The sequence below is a fragment of the Stenella coeruleoalba genome, assembly GCF_951394435.1.
Source record: "Stenella coeruleoalba genome assembly, chromosome: 2".
Taxonomy (NCBI): domain Eukaryota; kingdom Metazoa; phylum Chordata; class Mammalia; order Artiodactyla; family Delphinidae; genus Stenella; species Stenella coeruleoalba.
Window position 1 is genome coordinate 140,835,463 of NC_137147.1, and position 26,588 is coordinate 140,862,050.

Sequence of the window (26,588 nt, forward strand, 5' to 3'; positions counted from 1 at the left end):
GGGCCTGTAACCCAGAGATTCTCAACCTTAGTGGGGCTCCAGGGTCCTCTAGGGTTCAGGTTCCCAGAACTACCCCTCCACACACAGGCACACCCCACTCCCAGATTCTGGCTCATTCAGCCAGGGCTGGCAGCTGGCTCCTATTTCTTACATACCATTCACTGAGTCGCCAGTTTTGTCATCAATGCCAGTTAAGGCCTGGGCCTTGAGGAGTAGGAAGCAGGCAGGGGACTTCCTCAAAGGTGAGTGGTGGGTTCAGACCCCCAGTGGCTGCACTGGCTGGGGCCCGGCTTATCTTCTGAAGTTGGCAGTCCAGCCTCCTGGACAAAGGCCATCCTCCATCCTCCTGGTGGTCTCCTGCCTCCCTGTGGAGAGGAAGATTCTAGCATGAATGACACTGTTCTGATGAAGAAACTGAGGTCACAAGATAGGGCCAGGACTGGAACCCAGCTTACCTGAGTGCAAGCTGATGGAAGGACCAGGCTCAGCGTGATGTCCACCAGCCCCAGCCTGGGTCTCCTCACCCCCCTCCCCTCCCCACCAAGGAAATGACCGCCATTGGTTCTGTGTTTCCCAGCCCGGCCAGGCCCCATTTCAAACAGCCTGTGTGCTGTCCCTTCTCAGCCCATGTGTTCCAAGCCCCTGACCACCTCCTCCTCTCCTGCTCCTCTGTGCTAAGTAATGTTCTGCACACTGGCTGTCCCTGCTCTGACCACACCATGTCAGGATGACTGTCTGCGGCTCCCTCTACAGCTGAGTGCTTTAAGGGTCCAGACCCGGTCCCCCGCACCACCGTGTCCCTCGGCACGGTGTTCCAGGAGTGTTTGAGGAATGAATGGGGGGAACTGGTCTCATCAAATGGCCACCAGAACCAACTTCTCACACTGTCCTCAGGTGCCTGAATATCAATAAGCCCAGTAGTGTCAGACACCATCTTCCAGGAACCTAGAACTATCAGCTGTAGGATGCGAACGCCTTCCGATTAGAAATGAACCAAAACAATCACACGTCAGTACGCGCTTACGTGGCCACACTGAACGAGGCCAAGTCCTTAAAGTTCAATGGAATGGATATTTAAACATCTTAGGGTCACATAGAATTCAGAGGCCTTAGGGCTAAATGAAAAATTCTATTTGTATAGAGTTATTAGTTTCCTATTGCTGCTGTAACAAATTATCACAAACTTAGCGGCTTACAACAAAACCAATTTCTTAACTTACAGTCCCAGATAACACAAATCCCAAATGGGTCTCACAGGGCTAAAATCAAGGTGTTGCAGAGCTGCATTCCTGCTGGAGGCTCTAGGGTAGAATCTGCTTCCTTACGTCCTCCAGCTTCTAGAGCCATGCTGGCTCATGGCTCCCTGCCAGCCAGCAATCACATCACTCCAACCTCTGCTTCTGTTATCACCACCCTCCCCCTGACTCTCCCGCCTCCCTGTTTCTCTTATAAGGACCCGTGATTACATTGGATCCACCTGGATAACGCAGGCTAATCTCCCATCTCAAGATCCTTAACAATCATGTCTGTAAAGTCCCTTTTGCCATGTAAGTTATATATTCACAGGTTCTGGGCGAATATGGTTAGGATATGGACAACTTTGGGGCAGTGGTATTATTCCGCCCATCACACCCATTTTAAGAGTCAAAATGCAATCAGGGTATCAGCCTGAGAGGGGAGCTGCACCAGAACTGGGAAGTGTGTGTACAATTTGGCACCAAGGATACGGGCTACCTGGGACTTCCCTGGTGGTCCAGGGGTTGGCAGTCCGCCTTCCAGTGCAGGGGACGCAGGTTCGATCCCTGGCTGGGCAACCCGGATTGCACACGCCGCCGGCCAACTAAACCTGTGCTCTGGCAACTACAGAGCCCAACCGCCACAGCTAGAGAGAAGCCCGAGCGCCACAATGAAAGATCCTGCATGCCGCAACTAAGACCTGATGCAGCCAAAAATAAAATAAATAACTAAATATTAAAAAAAAAAAAAAAGGATATGAGCTACTTGACCATGACATTGATATTAAGAAGTAATCTGTATATGTTCGGCACTTATAATGCTTGTAATGTATGAGATAATTTGGCCTTTTAGAGTGACGGCCTTTAACCATTGAAAGTGTAAAACTGAGTAATTTAAACTGAGGGTTTTAAGTTGAACGCTTAACGAGTTTATATACAATACTAGAACCTATGAGAGAACTTTAAATTCACCATATTTTAACTTTTACTATTATTTAATTTAGATTTTTTTTTATGAGTTTAACTTAATTGGTTTTGTAAGGATTACTTAGTACTCAGGAAGGAAGCTCTTCTTGGTTAAGTTAGAAATGGAGTACTGAAATAGGAAGTCTCATTTTTTTTTTTTTTTTTTTTTGTGGTACGCGAGCCTCTCACTGTTGTGGCCTCTCCCGTCGCAGAGTACAGGCTCTGGACGCGCAGGCTCAGCGGCCATGGCTCACGGGCCTAGCCGCTCTGCAGCATGTGGGATCTTCCCGGACCAGGGCACGAACCCATGTCCCCTGTATCAGCAGGCAGACTCTCAACCACTGTGCCACCAGGGAAGCCCGGAAGTCTCATTTTTAAACAAAGTTTAAAATACTTTAAGATATTTGATTGAGTTTATACACTGGACCAAACATTATTGCAAGACCTCTAAAAGGAGGTTGTTAAAATTTGCTGCACATAAAGAGAATATCAAGATTTGCAAGCTGAACTTAAAGTCTAGAAGGAAACCTCTAGTTTCACTTGCCCTTTAGCTAGAGGGGAGAGGTGTTGCACTGGGCCAGCCACAAGAGCCTGAGGAAAGACTATAGTGAGGTCCCAAAGAACTGCATAGACTTGGGCCGTCACGTCAGGCAATACTGGATGGATGTCTCTGGCTGCATTTTTTTTTTTAATTCATATTGGTATTGTTTTGAATTTTTTTTTAATTTCAGAAAAAGCAAATAAATACATTTTTATGTACATTTTTTTCATCTTTTCAGTTTTAAAAAAATGGGGTACAGTTATAGGATCAAAAAATTTAGTAGGAACACTATCATGTTAGAATTGAATTGGAGAGGAACTTTACTTTCCGTAAAGGCAGATTTAGGTGACTCAGACCCACCTTGCTAATGAAGGCAACTTAAAAAAACTGGCCATGGCCCTTCCCTCCCTGGTGACGCAGTAGCTAAGAATCCGCCTGCTAGTGCAGGGGACACGGGTTCGAGCCCTGGTCCAGGAATATCCCTCATGCAGCAGAGCAGCTGAGCCCATGTGCCACAACTACTGAGCCCATGAGCCACAACTCCTGAAGCCTGTGCGCCTAGAGCCCGTGCTCCACAACAAGAGAAGCCACCGCAATGAGAAGCCCGTGCACTGGAAAGAAGAGTAGCCCGCCGGCAGCAACGAAGAACAGCCAAAAATAAATAAAATTTTGTTTTTAAAAAAGAGTAAGGGGCCTCCCTGGTGGTGCAGTGGTTGAGAGTCCGCCTGCCGATGCAGGGGACACGGGTTCGTGCCCCGGTCTGGGAAGATCCCGTATGCCGTGGAACGGCTGGGCCTGTGGGGCATGGCCACTGGGCCTGCGCGTCCGGAGCCTGTGCTCCGCAGGGGGAGAGGCCACAGCGATGAGAGGCCCGCGTACAGCAAAAAAAAAACCCAAAAAAACAAACAAACAAACGAAAAAGAGTAAGGGTGGGAATTCCCTGGCGGTCCAGTGGTTAGGACTCGGCACCTTCACTGTCAAGGGCCAGGGTTCAATCCCTGGTTGGGGAACTAAGATCCCACAAGCTGCGCGTGGCGCGAAGAGGAAGAAGAAAAAAAAAGAAAGGATAAGAGTGAACCAGAAACAAACTGACCTTCACAAGTTCTATATTCTGGCTTTGATTATCTGGGTAAGTCATGAGCTCTTCAGCCTTGAAACTGGACTGAGGTGATCCTGGATGCCTGGCAGAAGCTCACTAAAATCCTAACTGAAGGACAATGACATCCTTTTAGTCCTCAAGTAATTTATTTTTTTTTTTTGTCTGAATCTCTGGGGGTGGAGCTCAGGTGATTGTAAGATATAACCAAGCTTAAGAACCATCAGACAAGCCCATGGCCCACAGCTGGTGGGAAGCGGAGCCAACACAAGAATTCCATGTCTTAAGGGAGTGCTTTCTTTCATCCCAAGAACTGGGGAGTCCCTCGACCACTGGCTCTTTGGGGTCCCACGAGCTGCAAGGCAGTGCTGGATGTGTGGGCTCCACAGACAGTCTTGGCTTCTGTGAGGCCAACATGCTTCCTCCTTGTCCTTCTTTGACTCCAGAACTCGGGCCCAGACAGCTAAAGCCCAGGGGAGAGCGGGTGACTCAGACACTTCCTGTTTTCTTGGCTACAATGACAAGGGGATGGAGACAGCCCAGGCAGGGTTCATGGCCTAAGAGAGGGGTCCTGGAGAGAGGAGGAGGTGGGAGCTGAGGGCCCCCTGCCGTGAGATGTGGGAGCAAGCCGGGCAGAGCCACATGGGGTGGAGATGTGGTTGGCTGGGTGGCCAGGTCAGCAAAAGAAGGAGGATTGGGGGCCAGCTTTTCTTAAAATGTGTAGATTTTCTGAGTCCTTAGGGGTTGAAGGAGAGACCTCCGCTTCTGTCTGGATGTTTGGTTCAGGCAAGCTGGGAGACTGAGTAGGTCAGGAGGAGCTCTACACAGGGAGGCAAAGGACCTGGGTTGTCCTGTCCCTGCCCTGCCGTGAATTACCGTGGGACCCTGAGCACAGCCCTGGCCATTCTGAGTCCCTGCTTCCTCTTCTATGAAATGGAAAGGGGCTGAGCTCTGAGAGATCCCCAGAGTCTAAGAAAAACCCTAACCTCTCTCAGCCTTCAGAGCACTGTGCAGGCTCTGGGGGACTTTTCGTGGACGTGATTTTGATTTCAAGTCGCCTACCTTGAGAGGTAGGAGGGGAAAGTGCTATCATTACCTGATGGCTATTGGAGTCATAGATGACTAGGAAGACCAAGAAAGATGTGGCCAAGGGCGTGTGGGAACGGGGACCTGGATGCTCCTGGTGGCCCAACTTGGTCACTCCCTTCCTTACATGACAGCAATTTGGGGATGCTTATGAAAAACCATACATATTGGAATCTTGGCCTCAACTATCTCCCTGCTGGGATCACCCTTCGGAAGTAATCCTAAATTCAGAAAAGGCATGTTGGAAAGGAAGATATTCACTAAAGTGGATTTTGTATTAATGAGAAGTTAAACACAGCCCAGACATCCAGCAATAGGAAACTATAGGCCGTAGAATGTGTATTAGGTACGTATTTTTGAGTAGCAAGTTACCCTCAAACTTAGTGCCTTAATTAACAAGAATTTATTACCTCAGAGTTTCTGTGGCTCAGGCATCCAGGCCTCTGGGTCAGGGTCTCTGAGGAGGCTGCAATCTAGGAGTTGCCTGGGGCTGCAGTCATCCCAAAACTCGGCTGGGAGAAGATCCACTTCCAAATTCACTCACATGGCTGTTGGCAATCTCAGGTCCTTGCTGGCTCTTGAGGGAGACATCGGTTCCGTAGCTTGTGGGCCCCCCTGTGGCACGGCTCACAATATGGCAGCTGCCTTTCCTCAGAGCAAGTGAGTGACCTGGGAAGCACTCAGTCCTCCTGTGACCTGACCCCGGAAGTGACCTCCCCTCATTTCTGCTGTATTCTCTTCTTTAGAAGTGAGTCACTAGGTCTAGCCCCGGTTCAAGGGGAAACAAAAATTACACAAGTGTGTGAATACCAGGGGACTGTAGGGGAGGGAAGAATTCTCCTGACCCTCTTAAGGTCCCTGGATGGATCTGAAAATTAAACTGACAAAGGCAGATGAACAGGAGAAGAGCATGCAAATGTATTTAAGTTTTACATGACACAGGAGCCTGCATAAGGAAATGAAGACCTGAAAAAAGTCCTGAGTGTTTTTACGTTGGGTTTGATGAAGAGTGGGCACCTTTATAAGCTAGGTCTTTTGCTTTTCTACACATGAATTCATTTATGCATCTTTTTCCTCCCAGTTATTTATCCTCTAAACGTAAGTAACTAATTTTCTGCCCCTGAGGGCTGAGGGGCTGGGTAGGAAGGAGTCCAGGCCTCACATCTGTCCTTGAGCCTGTCTGAGCAATAAGAAGGTATAAATTCTCCCACTGAGACAGCCTCAGGGATGTGTTCCAGGCGAATTGGAACCATTTCTAATCTCATTGCATATTCCTGGGTTTATTGGAACCTGAGGAGTTGCGTTTGGGGGTGATCCTGAGGGCAGCATTGTCTGGGGAGGATTTGGTGTATAGGGGGTGGTAAGGATTGGAGAGGCAGAGGAAGGGACCCAGAGAAAAAGGGGAAAGCTGTTGACACAGTGGAAAACCACCTGAAAGTTGGAGTCTCAGACCCTGGTCATGCCAGTCACTTGAGTGTGACTCCTTCGAGCCTCAGTTTTCTCATCTGTAGAATGGGATGAAAATGAGTAACATGGCCCTTCCTCATTCAGTAGGGTTAAGTGAGATTGATTATGCACAGAAATCTACTCTGTAAACTAAAGCTCTTGACCAGTGATGGTTTCCTCAGGGATTATCTAGAGCAAACATACCCCCCTCTTGCCACTGAGCTCCCAGCAGGAGTCAAGTCCTTCCCCAACCATGGGCAGAAGGCAGTGTTGGCTCCCACATTCTGAGCTACGGTTCCATCTCATCTCTAACTGGTTATGTTGGTTAAATATTGGTGTTGAATATCCTTCAGTTAAAAAGAACGAGGTTACCTCTAGAGAAAGACGACTTGGCAACATCCATCGAAAGATCAATTGACTCAGCAATTCCACGTTTAGGAATACATACACGGGTATGAAATTACATGAACAGGCATATTCATTGCAGCATTCTTTGTGAGAGCAAAGCACTGTAAAGAAAAAAAAAAATGTCCATCCACAGGCGACTGGATAGATCAGTTATGGAACATCTATACAATGGAATGCTGTGAAGGCATTAAAATGAATGAGGCAGTGCTGGGTGCACTGATCCAGAAAGATCTCCAACATATATTATAAAATGAAAAAAAAAGCATGTTGCCAAACAATATTACCAATCTGGCTCTGCTAATGTAGAGCATCAAACAAAACCTCTCCTATGTACCCAATTTCCATGAAAATACAGAGAAAATGCAGGGAGGGACGGTGGCCAGTTGTCAGAAGTGGCCACCTGGGGGAGGGATGGTGGGAGAAGGGAACAAGGAAAGGGGCCTTACCCTTTTTTACTCCATATATTTCAGAGCTGGTTGCCATTTCTTTGCAATGTGAATATATTCATATGTCTTCTGTATGGTTTTTTAAACTTAAATAAATATATATTTCTATTTATATATGTAATATATAAAAGCCTTAGAATCTTCCACTGTCTTTGAAATTTTGGATCCCTGGCGATTGTTTCAGAAAACTTCTGAGCCCATGTTTGGAATTTGTGGGTACTTCCTCCTTAGGAGGGAGTCGCCAGCAGGGCTCCGTAAGACGCTCTCTGTAGATGGACCGAGGCTCCCCTCTTCCAAGATGGCGCCTCATCCCAGGTGAAGTGCTCTGTGTAGCTCTGTCAGACCTGTCAGACCAGGACCCCAGACCTCCCCCACCAAGCCTGCTCCCTGCCCAGGGATGATCCCTTGTGCTTGCTCTCACACCTTCTGTGCAAGGATGAGGGAAAACAAAACCGAACCAAAAAAAAACCTTCATTCCTTAAACAACTAGTATTCAATGCTGGATAAAAACAGAAAAGATAAAGAGTCTAGTGAAGAGACAGACTCCAGTCAGTCTCCTAAATAGGAGTGAAATGAGGTCTGCCACAGATGCTCTGGAAGACAGACTCAGAGAATGTTCTGAGGAGAGAAAAGCTGCGGAGGTTTCTCCTCCATTTTTACTGAGACTCCTCCCCTCTCCACACCCCACATCCTCACCCTTGCCGCCCTCCATGACCTGGAACTTAAAGGCTTGTGTGGGAGGTCTTCGGCAGCTGGCCCAGGGGCTCCCCACGAGCGAAAATGAGGGGAGAAAATGCGAGGCGGGACCTGGGAAATCACCAGCAGATAAGCCCAGACCAAAGAGCTCCGGTGGGGAAGCGCTGGCTGGCTGGGCAGCTTGGTGCCGGACACGTCACCATCATCATGGCTTGTTCCAGCCCTCCAAGACCAGTATTCAGACCGCCATTCCCTCCCAAGCTTCCGCCTGCAGGGGTCCCAGGCAGCAAGGCCACTGGTGAGTGGGCTCTTTGGGTTGAGAATTAATGGTTTCACTACCAATGCCAGTGTCTGGACCAAGAAAAGAATTCTTCGTATGTGTGCCCTCCAACACTGTGTGTACACATGCATACTCTACACACAGGTTCATACTCTGTGGATAGGGTATCAATTCATTCCAGATTTACTGGAACAGCCTCAATTTCACATATTTGGCCACCACAAACCATTGAAATATCTTGAAAATTCCACTATGATTATGCAGAACTCCTTCAGTCTTGTTCCAAAAAAAGGATTTGAGAACCAGCTTGTAGAGTTGTATATACCTCAGCAGGATTTAAAAATAACAGACAAGGAAATCGCAGAGAAGGGAGAGTAAGATGACACAGAAATGCATAACATGTCCTGTACACATGCTGGAAGCAGGCCACAAACGTATCTCAGAATTTCCAAGCAGCCAGAAATCAGAGGGAAAGAAGATGACATGGATTCCTGCTTCTGAGACCCATGGGAATTTCCCCCAAAGTCCTCAGAAAGATGCAGCATGACTCAGTTTGAAAGAAACAAATTCATGTTCCATATCTTTTTTTTTTTTCATGTTCCATATCTTAACAGTGGTTTGGTTACACGTGACTGAATTTGTCAAAACTCACAGAAGAGTGCATTTAAGGTTTGTGAGTTTCACTGCAAGCAAATTTTACCTCGAAAACAAAAGAACCATAATATAGTTAATGATATGCCTACCAAAGGGTTTAGGGGTGAAGTGAACTGACACTCGCAGCTTACTTTTGAAATGCATCCAAAAAGTAAGATGAATTGCTGGGTGGAGAGAGGAAAAGAGGGATGGACGTATGATGAAGCAAGTATAGTCTCAGTGGTGGGCACAGAGTGTGGGCAGTATAAACTTTCCATTTTTCTGTGTTTGCACATTTTTATAATACAGGGTAGGGGCTCAGAGAAATGAAGTGGACCTTGGAAGTTACCATCAACACTCGGAAGGTAAAAGGCCCTGGGTTTTGTTCACAGAGCCAGAACTAGCAGCAGCCCTCAAAATCTGCTGACACCCTAGGCACCTTGCCCTCAGGCAGTGACGGGCGTTCTGGGGAGCGGAGCTTTGGCCTCAACGGACAGAGAGGCCTGGCTCCTGCAGAGCCCACAGCACAGAGGGATTTTGGCATCTCCCAGACAAAGCTCTCCGATCATGGAAACCCCTTGTCAGAACATCAGGGAGCGTCTACCCTCTGAGGCTCTGTGCCTCGCCCAGAGAGCCCTTGTGAGTGGCAGAGCTGGATTTCAGCCTTCACAATATGATGGCATTGATGATGGAGATAGTTTTTTGTTTTTGTTTTTTGGCCTCACCACGTGGCTTGCAGGATCTCAGTCCCGGGACCAGGGATTGAAACTGGGCCACGGCAGTGAAAGCGCCAAATCCTAACCACTAGACCACCAGGGAACTCTCACAGAGATAGTTTTGGGGCTTTTCTCTCTGCCAGGCCCTGCAAGAAGCATTTACATCTATCACGTCATTTAATGCTTAAATGCGGCGAGCGGGGGCTACTCTTCATTGCGGTGCGCGGGTTTCTCACTGTGGTGGCTTCTCTTGTTGCAGAGCACGGGCTCTAGGCGCGCGGGCTTCAGTGGTTGTAGCACGCAGGCTCAGTAGTTGTAGCTCACAGGCTCTAGAGCGCAGGCTCAGTAGTTGTGGCGCACGGGCTTAGTTGCTCCGCGGCACGTGGGATCTTCCTGGACCAGGGATCAAACTCGTGTCCCCTGCGTTGGCAGGTGGATTCTTAACCACTGTGCCACCAGGGAGGTCCCTGTCATCCCCTTTTATATATGAAAAATGGCTCAGAGAAATTCAGTAACTTGTATGGAACACTCAGCTGGCAGATGCTGAGCTGGGATTCAAAGATGTACTTGACTCCAGAGACTCTGATCCTAACCACCGCCCTCTTCCGCTCCACAGGCCACTCTCCTCATCCCTCCCACCTTTCCCCCACTCTTCTCCCAGTGGTTTGTCACAGAGGACTTGTCTGCTCCATCCTCAGAAGAAAACTCAGGAGAAAGTCTGACTCAGGCCCATAGTGCTCCTTATAAACCAAGCACCCCACGCCTGGCCCTGTACTCCTGCTTCCCAGGACAGCTCTGCACCCCAGGATGGGCTTCCTTCCCCAAGAGAAAGGAGACACACACACACACACACAAAACACCAACCAACACCCGGATGGGCTCAACCAGCCCCAGTCTGATCCCTGCAAATCCCCTGCCTCCATCCCAGCCCAGCTCCTGCAGAGACAAGACAACCTGACAACAGCCTGTCACCTCTTTAATGAACCCAGAGCTGAGGAAGACTCCAGACAGCTGGTAGCCAGCCTCCTTAGAGGAGGAAATGAAGGCCCAGAGAGGGGCAGTGGCTGGCCCAATGTCACACGGCACTAAACTTTGTCTCCTGGGACTTGTCCCCTTAGCTCCCGGCTGGGCAGGGCTGAGTTGGGCTGCAGAGCTGGTGGGAAGAAGTGAGGGTTGGATGGGGCCTAGAGGCCCCTTCCTCTCCAGAGAGAGAAAGGTTAGCTCCTAGGACCAGGGAATAGAATGGCTGGGCCCTGCAGTGCCAGCAGGGATAGTAGCTCTCATTCTAGATAGGGAGAGAGGAAGTGCCTGTCGCTGGAGCCCACGGCCAGTTCCTGGCGACATGGATCCCCAATGTCCTTCCCACGCCAGCCCCTCAATTCCCTCGGAAGGATCCAGAGGTACAGAGCGGGCTGAGCTGAGCCTCTCCCATGCCCACACCCACTGCGCCCCTGTGCCTTGGACCCATCAGTGCTCCCAGGACGGAAGACCAGACATTTTGCTTTTACCAAGTCCCTTCCTAAAAGTCATAGAGCTTAGACTCTGGCCTGGGCCCTACAGAGGCTGCTGGCAGAGGGACCCCCACTCTGCAGCCCCTTGCAGGGAGAGAAGAGGGGGAAGACAAAGAGGCCCACCCATCCCCCAACACGCCTGCTCTTCAGCCAGGCCTGGCCTCCAGGGACTTTAGAACACCCCACCCACCCAAGGGAAGGGTTCTACCCTGGTTGCTCCAAGCCTCCGGCAGGGCCCAAGCAGCCCTGGAGTGGGATGGGGTTGGGAGGAGCGAGGGGGGGTGGTGGTGGTCACCCAGCTGTGAGGCCCACATCCTTCCAGCTTGGAGCCTGTGGAGGAGAATGGGGATCAGACGGTGGAGACTGGGTCTGCAGTCAGACCCCAAGCAGCCCCTGGCCAGGCCAGGCTGACTAGCCCCTCCCGCATCACAAACACTAGGCCCCTGGCTCTGAGAGAAGGGGGCATTTTTCAGAGATGACATCAGGTCTTAAAGTTTTATGTTTCCTGCCAACCTCAGCCTGGAGAGCAGAGTCCCCAGGGCCCACAGGCCTGGCGGGGCAGGTAGCAGCGCCGGTGCAGATAGCGCACCACTGGCCTTGGACTCTCACGGCAGTCCACCCACAGGCCGCGAGGGTGACGTCCAGTGGTCTGCTCACCTGAGGACACAGCCCTGCCTGGTCACTGTAGGACAGATGCAAGAGGAGAGAAGATACCAAGCTGCCAGGTCCCCAAACACACCTCAGAGCCTTTGCTCATGCCGTCCCCTCTGTCAGTTCCCACGCCCTACGTGCTCCACGCCATCTGGCGAGTGCTTCCATATCCTTCAAGTATCTTGTCCAATGTCCCCTCCCTCCCTGCACCTCTACAGTGTTCTGTCCATCCTTCCATTAGAGCCCTGATCCCTGGCACAGTGTTTATTTTTATTGATTGATTGATTTGATTTGATTTTTGCACAGCGCTTAAAACCACCTTGCTTTCACACTCCCTCTGGCCTCCCTGTCCGGCAAGATCCCCAACCCCTGGAGGACTCAGACCAGGTCCCACCTCACTCTGGCAGAAAGAAATGAATCCACCACAAAGGGGTCATAAGACCTGTCCCGTTAAGGATCTACGGTGGGGCTTAGCTGAAGGTAGGGAGGCTGAAGGCTGAGTGAGATGCAGGGAGCCGCAAGTGGGGGGAGGGAGGGAAGGGCTATGGAGAGGTGAGGGCACCGTAGTGAAGGAAGCACAGTGGGGGCCTCCTTGGCAGCCTGGGTGGAGAGCAGGAGGTGCTGAGCTTCCAGGGAGGGTGTGATCTAGCTGCCACTTGTGCTTTTTTTTTTTTTTTAATATATCTTCTTTTTTTTTTTGGCCATACGGGGAGGCTTGTGGGATATTGGCTCCCGGACCAGGGCTCTATCGACCCAGGCCCACAGCAGTGAAAGCACCGAGTCCTAACCACTGGACCGCCAGGGAATTCCCCAGACAGTCGTGATTCAATGAGTGAGTCAGTAAAGGAATGAATGAGGGATCCAAAGAGAGGAGGGTGATGTGGGAGAACCAAATTTACCTTCTACAGTGAACTTTCTCTGGCAGCAGGAAGGGGTGGACACAGAGACAGATGCCCACACACACTACTCCCCACCCAGCCACCACCTGGAGTTTCATAGGCTGAGATGGGCTGAAGGCAGCACACTGGGCCCAGAAGGGACCAGGGGACTGGGTCACTGCTCCTCTACCCTGGGAGGGGGCTGACTGGATGCCCCGGGCCCAGGGCCAAGCTTCCTGGCTGCTGACTCAGGCCCCGCTGGCCAGCTCAGCATTCCTGCCCTCCCCACTGAATTGGGGCTATTGAAGCTCTTTGTAGGGGGGTTAGGCCACTGGTCACGCCCCCAACCAGAGCCTTCGCTGGGCTGAGGCTCTGCTCTTGGGGGGGGGGCGCACAGGCCCTGAGGGGGTCAGTCTGACAGTGCTCTGGCCACCAGCTGCTACTCTGGGGGTGTCTGGGACCGAGGACAATCCTGGGTAAGCTGGCTAGGCTGGCATCAGAGAGGGGAGCCCAGGGAAAGGGAATTGCCCTGACCCTTAGGACAGAAGACCCTGGGATGGTGACCCTGCTCATGACCCCCGGCTTGGGGAGGGGTCTGTCTCTTTGCATAGGCCACAGTGTGTAGGTGGGGTGCTGCAGGGGCTCTGTGGGTTGTCCTGCCAGCCCCATCAGACTGGAGCGTCCCTAAGGCAGAGTGGTTTCCCCATCAGACTGAGGCCATCACAGGGTATAGGCTGGGTCTCCCCCATAAGATAGGGACAGGGGTGGTTTGAAGCGTTGCCTATCAGACCCAGAGTTCCCCATGCCCGGTCTTTGTCCTCCTTAGTGTTTAACTTGGGAATCCTATCTGGAGAACAGCCTCAGCCTGTGCTGGTGGGTCCCAGCAAAGCCAGGGACTAGCTGACCCCAGAAGAACCAACGCTTCTCTAGATAAAGCGCCTCCACCCCGTCCCACCTCCTCCCCTCCTTTTTCCCCAAAGCCAGGATCTTCCCCCCCAAGCCCTGGCTGCATGGGCCTACACCTGTCAGATGTGCTTTTTCAGGTATGGGGGAGAGCCGGGAGCCATGAAGCCAGTGAGGGCTGTCACTCTTTGGTGGGTGCTACTGCTGGTGTCCAGGCTGGGGGCCACCAGGAAGGAATCCCTAGAAGAGGGCTCCTTCTACTATGGAACCTTCCCACTTGGTATGTCCACTCCTCCGTTGGTCTGTCCGTCTGTCCATTTGTCTGTCAGATTGCCTACCTTGGCTGACTTGTCAAGGAGTTTGGTGTTTCAGCTTCCTTACAGGTAGGATGGGGAAAATAACTCCATGTAGTTGTTCTGAAATAAAAGAAGTTCCTAACAGAATTTTTTTAAAGTTACTGTATAGATAGTAAATGCAAATCAGAGCTAAAATGGTACAGATGAATGCTTTTAACGTATTGTGTCTCCCCCCCTCTCCCCGCCCTACCACACATGCTCCCACTCCTAGGGAGACAGGGCAGGCTGCTGGGGAGGGGGCTTGCCTTGTGGCCAGGGAGGCACAGCCCAGGGTCCCAGTACTGGGTGGGGAGTGGGAGGGGACTCAGAGCCCAGCTTGGGGTCTCCATTTGCAGGCTTCACCTGGGGCGTGGGCAGTTCCGCCTTCCAGACTGAGGGTGCCTGGGACCAGGACGGGAAAGGGCCCAGCATCTGGGACACCTTCACGCACAGTAGGAAAGGGAATGTGCTTGGGGAGGAGACTGCAGACGTGGCCTGTAACGGCTACTACAAGGTCCAGGTGAGTGATGGGTGTGCATGTGTGTGTATGATTGAGCATCACCTAGGGAGAGTTGGGAGGTGACAGACATATTGGGGGAACCCGAGTGACAATGTCAACCAAGTGCTCTGCTAAACATCCCCAGTCCCAGTGCAGCCAAGCGGGAAGGGGTCGGTGGTGACTGGGGCTTGGGGAGGGAGTGCCAGGATGTGGGAAGGTGGATGAAGGAGGAAAGGAAAGTTGGGCCCCACCTGAGCCAGTGCCTTAGTCTAAGCGATGGGCAGCTGAAGGGCTGAGGCCATGACCCCAGGGCCTACAGGCCACAGTAGCCTGAACCCCTGGTCCCTGCATGGGAATGGGCCCCCTGTGGGAAGAGCGGGACCAGCTCATCCTCTGTCCCTTTGCTCAGCACCCACTTTCCTCTCTGGATTGGGGATCCATCACCCTGATGGATTTCTCAAAGCATCCTCATATCCTGCATTTTACTTGACTCCTGGCATAGCCCCAGGCGTAAGCGGGGGCAGGTGGCGTCACACCTGTTGCGTAGATGAAGAGTACGTACAGGAGGGGCCTTAGTGGGGTCCGGCTGACCCTGCCCCGCACCCACCACCTCTGTCTGCACAGGAGGACGTCGCTCTGCTGAGGGAGCTGCACGTCAGCCACTACCGGTTCTCCCTGTCCTGGCCCCGGCTCCTGCCCACGGGTGTGCGAGGTGAGCTAAGGCCTCACTGCCCCAGCCCAGGAGTGGCCCCTTTTGGCCGCGCTGGCTTTGTGGGGACACCAGAGAGTCCTGGGCGGCGAGAACAGCCCATGAGCACAGTTTCCCCAGCAGCAGCTCTCACGGGTTCTGCAGGTAGCTGGGCTCCCAGCAGTAGCTATTCCACCATCTGAGACCCGAGTGCTGGTGGGCTGAGGGCGCCTTCAGGGCTACAGAAAGCTCCAGGGCCCAGGAATAGTGCACTTCAGAAGGTCAAGGCCAAGGTCCTTTCTCATCAAGTCCCCCCTTTTATTTTGCCTTCAGCTGACGGGGTGAACAAGAAGGGAATCCAATTCTACAGTGACTTCATTGACGCCCTTCTGAACAGCAACATCACCCCCATCGTGACCCTGCACCACTGGGATCTCCCACAGGTGAGGCTGCGCAGGCTCAGAGGCCCAAGGGGAGCTCAGCTCAGCAGGAGGGAGCCTGATCTGGGCACTTGGGGTTGCCAAGGTGGAGGTAAAGGCTGGGGTCTGGGCTCTGGCTCGGGACAGGAAGATGGCAGGGAGTGAAGAAGAAATCTCCCAACTTACCCACGGCGGAGAGGTCCCACTGGTTTAACTGATGTTTGTAATAAGTGGTAAGCGCAGATTTTGATGTTTTCCAAAACATTTGGCCTGGAAACGACAACTCAGACTATAAAGAAAGAAGCATCTTTTGAGTAAGAGTTGATGGAATAATGAGCAAGTTTGTTTAGCCTTTTCTCCCCCAGGTTGTTAGAACTGTATGTGCTCATATACGAGCGCCCCCTCCCAAGTGATTTCCATAAAGCCTCAACATGCTTAAGAACCCCACAGTTAGACATCACTATTCAAGCAGTTTTTTTCATTCGTTCAACAAGGCTCTGTGGTATCACGGCCCAGCTGGCAGAGGAGCCGCTTATGTACCTCTCTGTGACACAGGGTGGTGGGAGGTCAGAGGACAAGACATTGGCTTCAGGGAGGTGATGGGGAGAAGATGGAGTACTATCCATGCTTTAGAGGGTGGGGCACCTGCTTCTCTCTCCACCCCTCTGTTTGCAGCTGCTCCAGGTCAACTATGGCGGGTGGCAGAACGTGAGCACAGCCAACTACTTCAGTGATTACGCCAGCCTATGCTTCGAGGCCTTTGGGGACCGGGTGAAGCACTGGGTCACTTTCAGTGACCCTCGGGTAAGCAAGGCCCCCCTCCAGGTGGGAAAACCCACTTTCCAGGCAGGAGTGTACCCTGTCATTTCTCACGGGTCCTGTGGTCCCCACTTGCCATCCCTGCAGACAATGGCAGAAAAAGGCTACGAGACGGGCCACCACGCACCTGGACTGAAGCTCCATGGCACGGGCCTATACAAGGCGGCACATCACGTCATTAAGGTGAAGTGGGTCCTTCTGGGAGTGAAGGCTGGGTTCAAGGTGGAAGGGTGAGTCCCAGTGACAGCTGAGCCCACCCCAGGGCCCGAGTCTGAGCCCAGTCGTCTGCCACCTCACCTTAACATGGTACCCTTCCCTTCCATGAGGATCTATGAGGTAGTGTCCTGCCATCCAGGACTCTGCTGGACACTGCAGCCCAGATGACAGCGTGACTGCTCCCTATAGCGCTTGCAATCTAGCCAAGGGGCTGGAGCACATGCATGTGAAAACTGTCACCTACAGGGCTGAACTCTTTTGTGAGGAATGGTGACAGGAGGAAGTGGGGGGATGACAGTGAGCTAGGGGCTAGCATCTTCAGTGACCGAGCAGAAGTAACTGGAGGTTGGTGAATGACAGCAGCAGGAAGGGGTTAGGAGTGCTTGTCTGATAGCATGGACTTCAAAGGACCTGGAGTTTTTGAAGGAGGAAAGAGAAGTAGTTTGGAAGCAGCAACAAAGAGCAAGACAGGCACTCTCCTAAGGTGTGTGGGGTGTGAGGGGAAAAAATGGCGTCTGCTGGAAAGAGCTGCCGTGGCTGCGGTCTTTAGGGGCAGTCAGGCTCAGTTAGGGCAGAAATTGAGGGGGACATTGAGAGGAGATAACGACGGGCGAATTACAAGGCTATTGGAAAGGCTTGAGAAGCAGCGGGGGGGGTTGGTCACATTCCAGGACATATATGAGGGTCCAGGTGATGATGACTGGGGAACAGGGGTGTGAGGCATGATGGCCCCAATGGACTCTCAACAGAAGGTGGACAATCTGATCAGGCGGGCAGGCAGGGGATCACTGGGGACATACCAGACCCTCAAATTCATGTCAGCAAGAGAACTTTCTCATCTTTCCCTATTTGGCTTAGGGTTTCTTAAACTGTGACTATTTAAAGGGCAGGGCTCTGAATATATCAGTGGGTTCCTGGGAGAGAACATGGAGAGAAGGCAGGTTGGCACATTTTGGATTCTGTTTCTCAAGACTGTTCCAGATGCTTGGTATTATATTTTCCTAACTTCCTGAGCACCTATGCTGAAAGCACTGCCTAGTTACTACAGAGGACAACCAGGAACGAAACAAGACACATTAGCAAAAATCTTAGAAACAATAAATAACACAGTGTGGTGGCTTATGTGTTTATGCCAGATTTAGAGCAAGTTTCCGCCACAGCACAAAGAAAATGGAGGTCAGAGGAAGGGAGACTATGGATTAGGCTAATCAAGGCTGGACTCATGAAAAGCATAGGACTTAAAATGATCTCTAGGGCTTCCCTGGTGGCGCAGTGGTTGAGAGTCCGCCTGCCGATGCAGGGGACACGGGTTCGTGCCCTGGTCCGGGAGGATCCCACGTGCCGCAGAGCGGCTGGGCCCGTGAGCCGTGGCCGCTGAGCCTGCGCGTCCGGAGCCTGTGCTCCGCAATGGGAGAGGTCACAACAGGGAGAGGCCCGCGTACCGCAAAAAAAAAAAAAAGAAAAAAAAAATGATCTCTAGAGTTAGGAAGGAGAGAAAGGCCACCCTGGGTTGAAAGGGAGGAGAGAAATGAATGAGGCAGGCATCTCCGATGGGCTCCTTTCTCTTCCAGGCCCATGCCCAAGCCTGGCACTCCTACAACAACACATGGCGCAGCAAGCAGCAAGGTGAGCCCCGCCACCATGTGCGCTGAGAACAGACGGGTGACCAGAGGAGCAATGTCACTGCGTGCCACCCCCTTTTCTCTCTCTTCTTATAAGGTCTGGTGGGGATTTCATTAAACTGCGACTGGGGGGAACCTGTGGACATTAGTAACCCCAAGGACATAGAGGCTGCCGAGAGATACCTACAGTTCTGCCTGGGCTGGTTTGCCAACCCCATTTACGCCGGTGACTACCCACAAGTCATGAAGGACCATATCGGTGAGCCACGTCACGTTTTTAGGACTCCAGATACCACAGCAACGGTATTGAGCTCAAGTGAAATGACCAAAAGGCAGGGGGATAGAAGAACACACTGGGTTGGTTTGGGCGAGGCACTCGAGGGATAAGCCAGCTCCCAAAGAGTTTAGAACTGATTATTCAAACTGGGAGGGTGGGGGACATCCAAACAAATTCCTAGACCCGGAAATTGAGAATTTCAGAATCCAGGGGAAAAAACTTAGCAATTCTCTAGGCTGCTCTCTTTTGTGTTCTGTTCTCCTGTCTCCTCCCCACTCCACTCCATCCAACTGTAGTGAAGTAGGAGTGAGAAGTCAAAGACACAGTCATGGGTGGAGTCAGTCCTATTGCTGGTTCTTTCTGCCACTTGAGAAATACTTTCCAAGCTCTAGTTTCCACAGTGTCAGAGAATAAAGACAGAGCTCACAAGGCTGTATTAATTTCGATGCTTTTAACTGCCACATAACAGAAAACTCCAAATAAAATGGCTTGAAAAGTAGGAGATTTATCATCTCACCTGAAATCCAGAAAAGGATAATCCCCAGCTAATTAATCCAGCCCTCAGGGTTGTCTTTGAGAACCCAGACTCAGTCCATCTTTCCACTCTGGCACTTTTAGCTAGCTCATCAGCCACTCCCCAAGGCCACAAGATGGCTGTAGCAGCTCCAGGCATCACCTTTACACATCAACACCCTGAGGCAGAAGAAAAGGGAACAGTACTATCATATCTGTTTTTAAGAACAAGGAAAATCTTCCCAGGAAACAGCATCTACTCCCAGCTGACTTCCCGCTGTGCCTCAAGGGACAGAATTGTCAAATGCCCCAAGGTGCCCTAGACCACCAGGGCTAGAGAGCCTCAGAGCCTGGGGAGGGGTCAAGGCTCCCAGAAAGGATGTGGCCCTTTGAAAGGGGATGAGACAAGAGGGCATGGAAGAAGACAGGCAGGGGTCTATTGGGTAGGCAACCAGCAGTGTCTGGCTCTAGGAATCTAAACATATAACTGTGATTCAGAGGTATCAGCCCACTCCTCCCTAAAAAAGACAAGGATGACAGTGAAACAGGCTATATCTCATACATCAAGGCTATTTTAGATGTTTGACTAAGAACGTTTCAACATTTCAACATTTCAAAAATTTCCCTTTCTAAAGCACCATTTATCAAGACTTGTCTGGAATAGGAGGCAGCAAGTTCTAATTCCAACTCTGCCACTAACCAGTGAGTGATTCTGAGCAAGGTGCTTCACCTCGTCCTGTCTCAGTCTTATCACCTAAAAATGAAGGGATTAGACAAAATAATCTCTAAAAATCTTTTGACGATAACCAGTTCTGTGATATGTTCTGTACACATACACTCAAAATCTTGAGAATGATTTCCTCAAGATGCCTAAGGAAAAAGCCCTCACAATGGGACAATGCCCAAATGGAACATTCCTGCAGACACACCCCATCATTCACATGCTGTTTGCTCTCTTGGGACCCTCGAGGCCACTGCAGGCGCTACAAGATTGTACTAAAAAGCCAAATTGATTACCTATCATAGAACAATTCTTGGGCTTAAAGCCAATAATCCCAGACCCCACCAACTCCAACTCTATGATAATTCAAGTGGGAACAGGGCTCAATTTTTCCCTTATACAATGTGGAAAGAAGGATCCTTTAAGTAGTTTTTTCTTTTTCTTTTCTTTTTCTTTTGTTTCAGCATTATTAAGTATAACTGACAAATAAGACAATTAGTATTTTCTTTAGTAGTGAAAGCATTCTGCCTGAAATCTCATTCACAAATTACTTCCAGGCATCTCAGAAGCAGCCCTTCATTCACAATAAATATATGAAGAAAGGTAATTCTAGACGAGTGCTGTCCAATAGAACTTTTGGTGATCATGGAAATGTTCTCCATGTCCCCTATCTGTGCTGTTCAATATGACAGTCTGTAGCCATTTGTGTCTATTCAAATTCAAATTAAACAAAATTAAAAATTCAATCCTTCAGTGTGCCTGAGTTGAAGCTGCAGTCACATTAGCCATATTCCAGTAGCCACATATGCTGAGTGGCTATTGTAGTAGACACTACAGTGACAATTCCTGTGGTTTTTCTCAAATTACTACATGTAACTGAAAGTAATAACATGCTAATAATTTAAAGGAATTTAATAATGCAATCTTTTCACTCATTTAATCTAAGCCAGCAGTCTCTTTGGAAACATTTTTATGGCTACATTTTAGATCAACTCATAAAAATGTTACTTCTCTTTATACATTGATTTAAAACTTTTTTTGCATAGATTATACAAGGACATGTTTCACATGTTTTGAAGTACAAAAAAGTGAAAAAAGTTAAGCTTCCTTCCCTCCCCCACCCACTGCTCCTATCCTCCCCAGAAGGAAGTACACTTCCAGAGATGCATTGTGCACGTGTGCGCAAGAACACTGCTGCTCGGTATGTGTATATACTTGCATGTACTGTATGTATGCAACACTCTGCATCTTTGTTTCACTTGAGCATCCGTCTTGGCGCTCGTCCTTGTCGTGTATGAAGCACTGCCTTATTCATTCTCATGGCTGCATAATGTGGTACTGATGGATATCCCATCATGTTTTTAACCAGTCTCTCCTGACAGACCTTCAGGGTGCTTCTAATCTTTTGCTACTCAATCTGTAATGAAGATCCTTGTACATACATCCTTTTACATGAGTAAAGTGTAGGATAAGCAGATTTAGAATTGGTCGGTGAAAGGACACACACTTTTACAATTTTGAAAGATAGGACATTGCCCAACACAGAGGTGATGTTAGCTTACACTACAACAAGGCCTGAACGTGACCGTGTCTCTCCGCACGCTACCACTGGCCTCCTCCAGTTCCCTTCCCAGAGGCAAGCAAAATTACCAATTTTTGATGTAAGGAATAACCTAGTTCTTTTTTCCAGATAGCTACACAATTGTCCACACACGTTACTGAGTAATCTGTAAAAATATTACTTTTAAGCAACATAAACTTAAAAATTTTTGGCTAGCTTTCAAATGTCAAAATTCCAGTTTGAAAGGCTAAGGTCATAATTTCCACACAGATGAATTCCAAAGCCCAGGATCTGGATAACAGCTTTCATGTCAACATGCCAGTATCATCATGGTACATGACAAGAGAATGATTGTGAGAAAATAAAACTTGGTTAAATTCTATTTTCTTCTCTCATTAGGAAGAAAGAGTGCAGAGCAAGGCCTGGATATGTCGAGGTTACCGGTGTTCTCACTCCAGGAAAAGAGCTACATTAAAGGCACATCTGATTTCTTGGGATTAGGTCATTTTACGACTCGGTACATCACAGAAAGGAACTACCCCTCTCGCCAGGGGCCCAGCTACCAGAACGATCGTGACCTAGTTGAACTGGTTGACCCAAACTGGCCTGATCTGGGGTCTAAATGGCTACATTCCGTGCCATGGGGATTTAGGAGGCTTCTCAACTTTGCTCAGGTGATTATTACATTAAGCTAAAGGACATTTTTTACCTGAATTCATGTTCTTATAGTATGAGCTCAGGTGCCTACATTTTAAAGTTAATTAAAAAACCCAGTTACTTATACTTCAGAAGCTACTCGATATAGGCCTTAAAGAAAGACTAGAAAAGAAAGAAAGAAAGAAAACAACAAGAAAGACTAATGTGGACTTCTCTAGTGGTCCAGTGGTTAAGACTCGGTGCTTCCATCGCAAGGGGCACGGGTTTGATCCCTGGTTAGGGAAGTAAGATCCTGCATGCCGCACAGCATGGCCAAAAAAAAAAAAAATGATGAATGCCTACTATGAATAATCATATATATAGATCATATACATTGTTGTTATACATTATATAAATTATATTCATGTAATATAATATGCACATATTTCATATGACTATATATGTATATATATAATATACATATTTATATATAAAACTTTAAAATTCTTATCTCATATTTAGTTATTTTGCTGCTCTTCTCACCTGTACTAGAATATGTGGGAAAGAACAAGACCTGAAGCATATTTTCTCTAAAATGATGCTTTGTCAAGAAATATATTCTTCTATATGAACTTGCCTCCTGCCTACACTCATCTCTAAATAAACATGTTAAGTGGCATCTACTAAACGCTAAACACACCCAATTAGAATATGGCAGCTTTCAATATGTGTTCCCATGATTCGTTTCAGACTCAATACGGCAATCCACCCATATATGTGACAGAAAATGGAGCATCTCAAAAACTACACTGTACCCAATTATGTGATGAGTGGAGAATTCAATACCTTAAAGGATACACAAATGAAATGCTAAAAGGTGAGATACAAACGGTCTTCACATATCTTTCTATTTAACTTGGGCAAAATCTGATAATACACGATTGACTAAAACGTGTTTCTAAATCTCATAGATGAAAACATTTAAGATTATCTTCGCAATACTATTTTTCCAAGAAAATGAAATATATTAAAAATGGAATGTCTTTGCAGCTATCAAAGATGGTGCTAATATAAAAGGGTATACTTCCTGGTCTCTGTTGGATAAGTTTGAATGGGAGAGAGGATACTCAGATAGATATGGATTCTACTATGTCGATTTCAACAAGAAAAATAGGCCGCGCTATCCAAAGGCTTCAGTTGAATATTACAAGAAGATTATCACTGCCAATGGGTTTCCCAATCCTCAAGAGGTAGGAATAATTATCAGTGTTACTCATTCTGGATTTTAGAAGAGCTAGGTAGCTGGGGTGTAGAGTTTGGCAAGTGGGCCCATTGTTTCTTTCCCTTTCACCACCTCTCTGCTTGTTTGCTTAGAATGGGGTAAGGACACTGTAAAATGCAATCCTAGCACACAGAGCATTAAGGGCAGACTAGGGTTATGCAGGAGTCCTGTTTACTTTAGGTTATGACAGTCAACAGAAACTGTGATTTAAATGTTATCCTAAATGTTGTATCTTAATGCAAACAAATACTACCTATTCTTCAACATACATGAAAAGTTAAGTAAATTGAATATATAATGACCGTATAATCTTCACTTCTTTTCCCACCAAATTGTACAGTGATGCAAATGCACTGGTTCCAAAATGAGATTAAAAGTAATAATTTAAAAAATCCTTTAAAACCTCCCATTTTCAATAACCTACAAATTTTTCTGTCAGCTCTCTATTCTGTATGCTGCTGCACCTAATGGCAGGGAATATAAGTTGTAATTTAGAGTGTCTTAATTAAAAAAAAAAACTCATTTGTTTATCCACATTCTTTAGAGTGAGCCTAGTGGGACTATAAATAGAAGCAGTGACTGATAACTATCAGGTATTCACTAGTTTTGCATTACTAGAAAAGACAGTAATTGCATTATTAGAAAAAGATAGCTAGATTATAAGCTTAAGAATAAAAACTGTTCTTTGGCTCCCTCACAATGATGCACATAGGCATTCAATAACTATTAACTGATTTAAACTACGAGCAGATTAAAAAAATATATTTCTTACCCCATATTATTCCAAACATGATTTCAAACAGCAAAAAACTAGTTTAAGACAACTTATCAAGTGGGTTTTTATTAGGTGGAAAGTTGGTACCTCAAAGCCTTGGAAACTTGCTCTATCAACAACCAGATGCTTGCTGCAGGTGAGTTTAATTCTTTGATAATTAAACCATGTAATTACGTATGCAATGGTATTACCAAAATCTCAAAATGTGGACCCACCTTAAGTCAATCTTCCAAAATCACATGATTAGAAATGGACTTTCCTTTACTTTGAAGCAATGTCAAATTTCTATCAGCACTTAAAATGTTTTAAAAATCTACCATGGGCTTCCCTGGTGGCGCAGTGGTTGAGAGTCCGCCTGCCGATGCAGGGGACACGGGTTGGTGCCCCGGTCCAGGAAGATCCCACATGCCGCGGAGTGGCTGCACCCGTGAACCATGGCTGCTGAGCCTGCGCGTCCAGAGCCTGTGTTCCGCAACGGGAGAGGCCACAACAGTGAGAGAGGCCCATGTACCAAAAAAAAAAAAAAAAAAAAAAAAAAATCTACCATGAAAAAGAAATATCTACTCTAGTTTGATTCTGAATCATACTGTAAATTTATAAATCTACTATTGTGTTATAGTGGGCTTTGTTGGAAGGAGGGAGAAATTCAACCATTATACCAAATGGAATGAAGAAAAATCAAACACTCTAGATATTATATTCACTCATTCAGCAAGTAATTATGAAGCAGTCACTATTGACTCAAGGGTGTTTTAAGCCCTGGGGACATAGCAATAAACAACAAGGTCCCTGCTCTCACAGAAGGCATTTCTAATGCAACAGGATCTAAAAGGATCAGAGATGTAGAATAACCAGGATGTAACCGTGCATCAAGAAATGCCAGCATCAAGAAATGCCAACGCATATCATTTGTTTCTTTGAATTTTGTCTTTCTCTCTATATAAGGGCAACCAGAGAAATACACTTCCTGTTTTAATGAATTCATCTTCCATGTGGTATCAGAGGTGGAAAATGCTAGACCAAATCCTACCAATTCAACTATTTTTACAGGCCAATATACCACTGTCCCCTCCCACCTCATCTAAATAATCAGGCAAATATTAAAGATGTATATTCCATTAAACTAAAATAAACTTAATGTAGAGACATGATGTAGAATTTACTGTTGAGCCCATGAGCTCCATGAGAATTGGGCCTGTGCCTTATTTATCTCGGTAACCAAGGGTGCCTGGCACAAAACTTAAAAGCAGGTATTTCGTAAATGTCCACTACAACGTTAATGCACTTGAAATATGCTTATCATTTAACTCTTAAAGACTGTTTAGCTGTGTTAAGAATGACCATGAAAATTTTCAATTCAGAAATTCCTATACCTCTTAAGATATACAATAAACATTTTTGAAAGGATGCAAATGTTTTCCAAGGAATTTTCTTTCCTAAATCCCCCCAAAGAGAATTATAGAAACTGAGGAATATGGCTGCTAATATTCTGAGTAAGCACTAGCACTGACATACATTTAGACTTTATTACAGTACCTATGGAAGAACCAAATTTAAGCATTCTTAATCCATATTTTCTGAAATATCTTACAAAGCCCTCACATAATTTTTTTATAACATTTAATTTACCAGGTTCTCTTTTATAGCAAATGAGAATAATTAGCAGTGTGATGATGCCATTTTCCAAGTTTATCCAGACAACTGAAGCTTTCAGGATGAAGCTGCATTCGCCAAAATGACCACATTCTCATCTGCCATGTTGCTCTCTCCCCCTCCGCAGAGCCTTTTCTAAGTTACATGCAGATCATGACGGAGATCATGGTACCTACAGTCTGCACCCTCTGTATACTAATCGCTGCAGTTCTCCTGATGCTTCTGCTGAGGAGCCTGAGCTGAGACAGGGTCATCCATTTTGTAGCTGCATCTTTCACAGAGAACCTTCAGGATCTTCTTCAGGATCTTCCTCCTTTTGCTCTTTCGAAGGTTTACATACATCTGTTTTCAGGTTCTGTGATAATTACCTTCCCACCACCTCTCTCTCTCTTTTTTTGGCTTGAGCTGGGAATGAAGAATTAGAAAATAAAAATACGCGTAAATGAAATAAAAATCACCTGTAATCTCACCCCTCTCAAAGTCAATGTTAATATTTTGCTGTATATTATGCATTGATTTTCATTTTGCAAAAAGGGATCACAGTGCACAAACTGTTTTGTAACTTATCTCATTTTAAAATCTGTCTGGAAATATTATTTTAATGTAGAAATGATTGCCACATTAGCACTGCCCTACACATGACGGACAAAATCAATCCTTTAGACATAACAGTCCTTTCAGACTGTAAATCCTATCAGGCAACCATGAAAAAGCATTAGGTGGGTACCAAGTAAATGAGCATATATATTTTTCTAAAAGAAATTTTCTTATGCTAAATATCCTTTACTCAATGAAATACCTCAAAGAAATATTATATATTGATTATTTAATTTATATATCTTCTATGTAACTAAATATTCTGTTTTTTCTAAGTCCATTTTATTCTTAACTATGCTAAAATGCTAAAATTAATATCCATCTATTTGGGTACAAAACACGGCTTAAGAGAAAGAATGATGTTAGGCATTTTATCCATTATCTGATTCTACTTAATGTTGTTTGTGAAACACAAAAACAGTAAGATCGTAGAAAAGGCTATTCCATTAATTCTTTTGGTTAACACTACCTCAAGTTAAACAT

The 26,588-nt window shown here is 47.4% G+C and overlaps 2 protein-coding genes across 3 annotated transcripts in view; one reads left to right on the forward strand and one right to left on the reverse strand.

The window, feature by feature from the left end:
• Nucleotides 1-7,297: 7,297 nt before the first annotated feature.
• Nucleotides 7,298-26,297, forward strand: LCTL (lactase like). 2 transcript variants are annotated; one of them, XM_079912478.1, is made up of 14 exons: nt 7,298-8,218; nt 9,143-9,198; nt 14,184-14,347; nt 14,951-15,038; nt 15,348-15,457; nt 16,109-16,237; nt 16,340-16,435; nt 18,040-18,094; nt 18,188-18,349; nt 21,562-21,836; nt 22,549-22,675; nt 22,849-23,048; nt 23,928-23,991; nt 25,636-26,297. In XM_079912478.1, the coding sequence occupies exons 1-14, from the start codon at nt 7,797-7,799 to the stop codon at nt 25,749-25,751; spliced, it is 2,064 nt and encodes a 687-aa protein (XP_079768604.1). In that variant the 5' UTR covers nt 7,298-7,796; the 3' UTR covers nt 25,752-26,297. The 2 variants fall into 2 exon arrangements, with proteins under 2 accessions (XP_079768604.1, XP_079768605.1); XM_079912479.1 differs by lacking the exon at nt 9,143-9,198.
• ZWILCH (zwilch kinetochore protein) overlaps nt 25,774-26,588 on the reverse strand; it is a 45,652-nt gene continuing 44,837 nt past the window's right edge. Inside the window, exon 19 of the mRNA XM_079912481.1 lies at nt 25,774-25,913. The gene's annotated coding sequence lies outside the window, so the exon portion shown is untranslated. The remainder of the gene's footprint in view (nt 25,914-26,588) is intronic.

What these genes read in the sequence shown, in the direction of transcription:
- LCTL (XM_079912478.1), top strand. Translation starts at nt 7,797, where the DNA reads ATGAGGTCTGCCACAGATGCTCTGGAAGACAGACTCAGAGAATGTTCT. An exon ending in ACGGCTACTACAAGGTCCAG is followed by an intron (nt 14,348 to 14,950) that starts GTGAGTGATGGG and finishes CTGTCTGCACAG; the next exon opens with GAGGACGTCGCTCTGCTGAG. An exon ending in ACCACTGGGATCTCCCACAG is followed by an intron (nt 15,458 to 16,108) that starts GTGAGGCTGCGC and finishes CTCTGTTTGCAG; the next exon opens with CTGCTCCAGGTCAACTATGG.